Source organism: Panicum virgatum, chromosome 7K (genome assembly GCF_016808335.1).
Source record: "Panicum virgatum strain AP13 chromosome 7K, P.virgatum_v5, whole genome shotgun sequence".
NCBI lineage: Eukaryota > Viridiplantae > Streptophyta > Magnoliopsida > Poales > Poaceae > Panicum > Panicum virgatum.
Genome location: NC_053142.1, coordinates 1,644,224 through 1,652,983, shown reverse-complemented (window position 1 = coordinate 1,652,983; position 8,760 = coordinate 1,644,224). Strand labels below are relative to the sequence as shown.

Genomic DNA, 8,760 nt, shown 5'->3' with positions numbered 1-8,760 from the left:
AATTTGTTGGTTGATAACTTTTCATTTAAGATCATTTACTAGTCTAAAAAAGTATTATAAATTATTTATTTTAAAATTTATAAGTATTACGGATATGGATAGTGCAATTATATAATATAGGTCTAAATCTTCCATAAATTGGCATGGTTGGCATACTTTAAATAATTTTTTGTCATCATAGAATATTCAAAACATTATGCAATATATTCTCCATAAACTCATCGACTCCCCAGGCTAGTATCTCATACAACTGAAGTCATACTTTGAGATTTCTACAATCTAAACTTTACATACAATAAAATATGCTTGGCACATTCTTTCTATATCTATAGTTTATAATAACCACAGCGTAGAAGTTCACATTTTTTAATTTTTTTTCTATATTCTAAGGATTAAGATTTTTTTAAATAAATTTGTAATAAAATAGAAAAATATATTCAGGGGCTGGTGGGGGTATAACCAGCCTCCGAAAAGAAATTTTTAAAGGTGGGTATGACTCACCTTTAGAAATCGATTTCAGTGTTAATACAAAAGAATGAGATATCTCAGAGTCACAAGTGATTGTGTAGTATGGTGGAGAAGATGGTACACGCAAGTCTTGAGGTAAGTGGTTCGGACTCCAGTTAATATAAGTGTTCATATTTTGTCAAAAAAATTGTACCTTAAAATAAGTGTTGAGGTAAGTGGTTCGGACTCTAGTTAATATAAGTGTTCATATTTTGTCAAAAACTTTTTTATTTTGCCATTTTTACTTGTGGTGGTGGTCGATTGGCTGGAATATTTTGTAACTTTTTCTATTTTGTCATTTTTATTTTGCTATTTTCATTTTTCTCTTATTATCAGGAGCATTACCTGTACCTTAAAATAATATTTATAGGGACGGATTGTGACATGATATTAGAAAGGAGAAATGAACAAACCTCATCAAGAAAAATGGAAAGGAGAAATTAAAGCCAAACCATGTTCATGTTGTGGATCGGAACAACAAGCAGATTCTCAGCATGTGCCTAATCTTGAAGCCTCTATGTCCGATCCTAGTCCTGAATAACAAGAAGAAAGGAACTTGTGCTTACAAATGTTAATACGAACAAGAAGAGATACCCCGATGACGTAATTTACTGATATTTTGCTGATGTGTGATCCCGTACATGAATTTTATGCTTAGTTAGCCCTAATCTTTAGCGAAATTCTGGATCAGCTACGCTGAAGTCAACCAATGCAAAATAATTTGCAACTGCAGGAGCCGTGTTGGCTATTAATCTTAAGACCTAAATAAACCACTCGCACATCTAGGGGTGGTAAAGGGCCCAACATTTTGAACTAGAAAATTTAAGGATCGGGCCCTATGTAACGAACATGGCACCATTTATGCCATTTCGAGTGATTTTGGTGATCGAATGACAACACAACACTTGGACTAATATGATTGTTAAGATGATCATTCTCAGGCTTTTAGGTTCAAGTGATGACAAAGAGAAAGAGAAAATAGGCGTAGCAAGACCCGAAGGGCAGCCCCTACGGGGGTTCCGCTACCCGGTTAGCGGACGGGGGTCGAGGGGGAGCCGCCCCTCACGGGTCTCAGGGCAGCGCCCTGAAAGCTCTTTGATTCAGGGGCACCGGAAGAACCGACGCCAGGGCATCGGAGCATCCGGTGGTAGTCGGAAGAACCGACGCCATAATACCTTGGTGCAGAAGGGAATCGAAGCCAAGTCAGCCTATAGGCACCGGTTGAACCGACGGTCCAAAATAGGGCATCGGTGCATTGGGCGTCCTATGTACCAGAGACGATGTCAAGCGCCCAGGAGAAGTTTCTTCAGCACCGGTTCAACCGACGGTGCATCGGAGCATACCATCGGTGCATTGGCCGTCCTTTGTACCAGAGACGATGTCAAGTGCCCAGTAGAAGTGTCTTCAGCACCGGTTGAACCGATGAGGCATCGGTGCATTGCATCGGTTCAACCGGTGGTCTCTGCGTCAGCCATCAGGAGTCCAACGGCTACTTCATGTTATGAGTGACCGGATGAACCGACGCTACCCTGCCAAGAGGCATCGGTTCTTCCGGTGGTACGCAGATTTTCAGCTAACCGTTGGAGCAACGGCTACAAGACTTGGTGGCCTATATATACGCCTCACCCCGGCCATTTGAAGATTGCTGGAGTTGCTGGACATCCCACACACACCCAAGAACATCTCCAAGCCATACAAAAGCATCAAGATCATATCCTTAGCCCTTAGCACACTTTGAGAGTGTTGTGTAAAGGATTAGCCCTTAGCACAAATTCAACCGTCCCAAATGGAGCTGCTGCCGCAGCGTCTCTCGCCCCTTGTTGTCCTCTTGCTTGCAACACCATTGTTCGTCGGTGCACCGTCGCTGGCAGACGATGCCACGTCCAGCCTCCACCCTGTCGTGCTGGTGCCGGGCAACACCTGCGCCCAGCTCGACGCGCGGCTCACCGACGAGTACGAGCCCCCGACGCCGGGCTGCGGCATGCCCAAGCAGGGGCGCGGGTGGTTCCGGCTGTGGGACAACTTCACCGCGCTGCAGGAGGACCCCGCGCTCCTGCCGTGCCACGCCGACCAGCTGCGGCTGGTGTACGACCCCGTCGCCGGCGACTACCGCAACATGCCGGGCGTCAAGACTCGGGTCGTGTCCTTCGGCTCCACCCGTAGCTTCCGCTTCGACGATCCTGCACGGAAGTAAGCTATGCCATCACTACTACAAAATATGCCTTTTGTCCCGGTTCCAAACTGCCTTTTGTCCCGGTTTTGGAACCGGGACAAGGCTTCCGGGACAAAAGCCTCGAGGCTTTTGTCCCGGGTGGCAGAACCGGGACAAAAGGTGCCTGCCGTTAAAAAAAATTTTGCACACCACGGGATTCGATCCTAAGACCTCTTGCCTAGCACATGGTTTCCTTACCAACTCACCTAAGTAGTACACGTGACTCAGTATAGAATAATTTCCTTTTGAACTATCACGTGGAGGGGTCTTTTGTCCGGGTTGGTAACACCAACCGGGACAAAAGGGGTCTTTTGTCCCGGGTGGCAACACCAACCGGGACAAAAGGGTCACCCTTTTGTCCCGGTTGGTGTTACCACCCGGGATAAAAGGGTTGGGCCTTTTTGTCCCGGGTGGAGCCACCAACCGGGACAAAAGGGGGGCCTTTTGTCCGGGTTGGTGGCTCCACCCGGGACAAAAAGCCCCTGTCCCCCGCGTTGGCCCGGCTAGCCGTTGGACCCGGGATAAAAGCCACCTTTTGTCCCGGGCCCAAAGGTAACCGGGACAAATGGCCTAGAAGAAAGGCCTATTTTGTAGTAGTGCATATCATGCCGAATTTTCCGAGGTATGAGGTGATGAAACCTCTCATTTTGTTATCTCCAGGAACGTGTGCATGGAAGGGCTCGTCGACGCGCTGGAAGGGGTCGGGTACAGGGAGGGAGCCAACCTGTTCGGCGCACCTTACGACTTCCGACATGCGCCGGCCGCACCGGGCATGGCGTCCAAGGTGTTCTCCGACTTCAGCTCCAGCTTCAAGCTGCTCGTGGAGCGCGCGAGCGAGAGGAGCGGGAACAAGCCGGTCATCCTCGTCACGCACAGCATGGGCGGCTTGTTCACCATGGTGTTCCTCGACCGGACCCACCTGGCGTGGCGCAGGAGGTTCGTCAAGCACCTTGTCATGCTCTGCCTCGGCGCGGGGGGCTCGCCGCTGAACATGTGGCCCCTCGCCTTCAACGCGGCGAGCCCTCCGTCATCGCTGCCGGGCACCGTGCTGACGTACGGGAACAGGAGCTTCGCGAGCATGTTCTCCCTCCTACCGTCCCCGAAGGTGTACGGCGACGCGCCGCTGGTGATCACCGGAGCCAAGAACTACTCGGCCAGCAACATGGCGGAGTACCTTGCGGCGGTCGGTCTCTCCGAGGAACAGGTGGCGCTCTACCGAACAAGGGCGCTGCCGGTGACGCTCGACATTAGGGCGCCGCTCGTGCCGATGACGTCCATCAATGGCGTTGGTGTGCCCACGATAGATAAGCTGGTGTTCTGGGACGGTAACTTCAGCGCAAAGCCTCAACTGGTGAACGGGGATGGCGATGGGCAGATCAACTTGCAGACAGTGTTGGCGTTGGAAAGTTTGATCAGAGCCCACCCGGATCAGGGTTACTTCAAGTCAATTTTGATCCCCAACACAACGCACAAGGGTATGATCTCGGATGAATTTGCGCTCAAGCGCGTGGTCAGCGAAATTCTTGAGCAAATTAAGCCACCTCATGATACGGGGACATTAATAAATTAATGTTACGTGCTGCTGGGACAGGAATTATCTATCACTAAGGATAGAGTTATATATATTGTATTGTGTTGACCTTCATTATTGCAGCTACTTGATAACCTTTAAAAGCTCAAAACGCTATTCTCCAAGATATTCCAGCTCTAGTGTACAACACGCTTTTTGTACCGTTTTCAAACCGTGGATACACTACTACGAAAACAGTCGTAGGAACATCTCATATTTTTTCAGGAGTGGGTTAAATCATAACCTGAGTGGAGCTACCGAAGCAGTTGACCTGTCCATGGAAATGTATTTTTACGGGCAGACAATGGCGTTACCCGCTTCTATATATGATCATTTTCAGGTTTGTGTGACGGCGTCACCCACCCACTAAAAATAGCATTTCTAGGGGCGGCGGGTGACGCCATCATCCTTTCCTTCTCTAAAAATGATCACTATTTTTAGGGGCGGGTAATTGTATGACCGGCGTCTAGAAATCAATTTTTAGACACAGATACATTGGTCACCCACCCTAACAAATAATGCCACGGGCTCCGTTCAAAAACAAATAAAGTCACTCCCACCCACCGCATCCTAACCTTATCTTCTCCTCTCCCCACCTCATCCCAACCTTATGTTCTACTGATCTCACCCCCCTACGTAAGAAACGACCTATAGCGACGCGCACAAAGGTGACCTGCAGTTGTCGGCCGTTACCCCTCAAGTAAAGGTGACGAGCTTCATCTCCGCGCGTCACCTTGGACCAGTTTGGGGCCTCGCTGGGACTCGCTAGAAACGTGGCCCGTCACCTTTGAAAGATCATAGGTGATGGGGCTTAACATCGCCCATCACCTATACTACAGGTGACGCGCTATATTCTTCGCCTGTCACCTACAGTCCATACAAAGGTGACTGGTCTAGAAACTAAGCAGCAAAGGTGACGGCCTTTACTTTGCGCATCACCGCGTCTTGTGATGCGCTTAACCTATGGTCCTTAAAATGTGACGCATTACGTGTATAGTTCGTCACCTATGTGTATGCCCTAACTTACCAGTGCACATGTGCCTTGGAACTTAGCTGTTTTTTTGTCGAACAATTCAAACGTCGCCGTAGTCGTACACGTTCTAACAAAAAGATGAAAATTGCGAGGTAACAAAGCACAGATTATATATATATAGGGAGGGGGGGAGGGGGCTATTTAGAGCGCTGGGTGTTGGATTATTATCCAGCGCCCCCCACCCCCCACGCTAGCCCCCCATCCGAAAACGGAAAATGGAATCTCGAAACCGGAAAATTCTTCGTTCAACCGGAAAAAAACCCATGAACAGGGATTTGAAACTGGAAAATAGAATCCTGAAACCGGAAAATTCTTTGTTCAACCAGAAAAAGACATGAACAGTGATTTGAAACCAGAAAATGGAATCCCCAAACCGGAAAATTCTTTTTTCAACCGAAAAAAACCCACGAATAGGGATTTGAAACCGGAAAAAGATATTTCTGTAACCGGAAAATTGTTATCTCAACGGGAAAAGAACAATCTGAAACCGAAAAAAGGTATTCATGAAATCAGAAATTTGTAATATTAACCAGAAAAGAACATGACACACCTCTATTCAGGATCTGAAACCAGAAAATATATTTCTTAGACCAGAAAATTATGCTTTATCCGAAAAATTACCCGAAATAGGCTGAAACAGGAAAACAAAGATTCAATAACCGTAAATGTGTTATTGCAACCGAAAAATTAAAATTTGTAACAAAAAAATTATGAATATATCAAGTATGTTGGACTACATAAGAAATCCATTTGCCTCGGAAAGAGTATCGGCCGTGGTCGGAAAATCAAAATTTCTAACAAGAAAATTATGAATATATCAAGCACATTGGGTGTGGGATCATACTGAGGATAGAAGAATGTTGACTTTTTTGCAACAGAAAAACAAAATAAGGTGGAAGCGAATGATTATTTGTCAAGATTCTTATTGATGTCTTATAATACCTCCGTTGATTCCTCGTAGGTTTGTTTGGACTTGGCCGTCGACTTTAGGAGCTTCATTTTTTGGTTGCAGAATGGATAGCCATGACTTAGCTAAATTTTCCGATTACGGAATGGATGCTTATCTTTTTCCGGTTTAAAAAAGAATTTTCCGGTTTTGGATCACATTTTTCCGGTTTTGGGGTTGGGGGAGCGTGCTGAATAACTTATTCAGCACCCTGGGTGCTAAATAGAGAATATATATATATATATATATATATATATTAGCTCTATTTAGTACCCTGGGTATGGAATAAGCTATTTCATCCCAGAGAACTATATATTAAGAGAGCTACATACAAACTACGATATACATAGTCACATGGCAGCTCCCTGAGAACTTCCGCCCCCATGAAGATGGGGTAGACAAATCCGGCGACGTTCTCCATGAGGGGCACGTTCACCGGACGTCTCCCAAGGCGGACGAGGTGTTTGAGTTGAACAAATCCCTCATGACGCCGATTACCCAGGCGTCGCCGTAGTCGAAGGGGTGGAACAGATTGAACCCCGGGATGTCAGGTGCCGGAGCCGCAGCCGGAGCCGGAGCAGGGGCCAAAGCCGGCACCGGAGCATGCACCCGGGCCGGAGGTAGGGGAAGAAGATAGCGATAATGACGAGGGGAGGTGGGGGAGGAAGGAGGCGATGGAGATGACAACGACGAGTCCACTTGAACAAAGTGGCTGCAGCGGCGGCGGCTGGAGCTAGAGCCAGAATCCGACATCGCGGTGGCGGCTGTGCGAGAGCAGAGGTGTCTGAGGGGAGGTGGTGGAGGAAGAAGATGGCAGCCAAGAGCGCCCAGGGGGGGCAGTATATAATAGAGAGGAATGCGAACCGGCGCGAGCTGTTCCCGAAATTGTGGGAACCGATAGGGCGTGTGCGGTTGCCGAGAGGGCACCGGCGGTTGCGATTCCCAAAGTAATTGACATAGGTGACGCGCAATATATAGCGCGTCACTTATGCAAAGATAGGTGACGCGCTATATAGGAAGCTGGTCACCTTTCAAGTGAGACAGGTGACGGCCCCCCCTCATCTCGCTGCCCGCGCGCTCCACCCACATCCTCACCACACACCACGTTCTCCACCGCTTGCGTCGGCTTGGAGTCTACCACCACGGAGAAGCAGACCCTCGCACAGGGGCCGTCCGCCTGGCCTCCACAGCTAGCACTGCGCATGAGCAGGGGTAGGTGGTGGACGTAGCGGCGCGGCGATGAACCGAAGAGCCGCAAACGGTAGTGCGGCTTGGGCGGCCATAACAGCGCGACGGGTGGCATGGCCATGGCTTGGAGGTGGCAGCATAGGGCGGCGACACCAACGGCAATGGCTATGACATCCTCCAGTAAGATTTGGCGCGGCAGCCTCCAATGAGGGGGCTGGATGGAGCAGTAGACATGCTTGGCCATGGCGGTGTTGATGTCCGCGGACCTCTCTCCGCTCTCCCTACCCGGGCGTTGTCGCTCTCCGACCCCGAGCACAGGTGGCGTGCACAGGCCGAGGCCGCGAGCAGCGTGGACAAGGAGGTCGTCCACGCATACTTCAGCTTGACAGCTTCGAGCGGTGGCGCAAGATCTATGGGTCAGCAATAGAGGGCGTGAACCGCGTGTAGCTGGACATCCGGGAGGGCCATGAACATACGGGGGCCGCGCGACGTTAGCCATAATCCACGACCTGCCACTCCAGCCCCGAGCACAGCTTGGACGCTCTACTTGGACTTGCTCAAGCGTCAGGCCGAGGCCAGCACGCGCGCCTACCTGCATGCTGAGTGCGATATTGAAGGACCGGACAGGCGAACCGGGGGGGGGGGGGGGGGTGAATAGGAGCTTTTAATAAAATTTCAATGAGAACAAGGCCTATGTCCCGAATTCAACCCGACACACCTCTCTTCTAATCGCCAAGGTGACACAAGCCAACACGTCACGAGTTCACCCTAGAAGTGGTTAAGAAAAGCTCGACGCAATGGAAGCGAGTGAAAATCAATTTACTCGAGCAAGACACGATACAGTGGAAGCATCGATTAGTTAAAACGCCAAAAGCTTGACACAGGGTAGATGAAAAGCAAAGCGATCGACTTGAACAAAGTTACCAACAAAAAGCTTCACTTAAGCAAGCGGTTGATGCTTCAACAAAGAGTAGCACAGTTTAAAAATAAACGGAAGCAAAGCTTCACTAAAAAGCCAATTAAAAGTCGCACCAAAAAGATCTATAGCTACTCACTATAAAAGAGTCATTTAAATAAGCATGCAAAGACTTACTATTTGAGCTAATTAACACAAATTAATTAAGCATGCAAATAACTAATAGAGACAATTAGCAAACCAAAAGATAATCAATTAGTTTAGTTATGGAAGAGGGTGAAAGATGAATAAATATACACTAGAACATTCGGCGCGCGATGCGCACCCTACAGTTTTAACAATCAAATGCTAGTTGATAAAAAGCGATAATCAAATTATATGCATTTTA

General features: G+C 48.4%; 1 protein-coding gene across 1 annotated transcript; it reads left to right on the top strand.

Annotated features, from left to right (window-relative positions):
* Positions 1-2,279: 2,279 nt before the first annotated feature.
* On the top strand, positions 2,280-4,393 carry LOC120639516 (lecithin-cholesterol acyltransferase-like 1). The gene is made up of 2 exons (XM_039915371.1): positions 2,280-2,697; positions 3,380-4,393. The coding sequence occupies exons 1-2, from the start codon at positions 2,294-2,296 to the stop codon at positions 4,287-4,289; spliced, it is 1,314 nt and encodes a 437-aa protein (XP_039771305.1). The 5' UTR covers positions 2,280-2,293; the 3' UTR covers positions 4,290-4,393.
* The last annotated feature ends 4,367 nt before the right edge of the window (positions 4,394-8,760 follow it).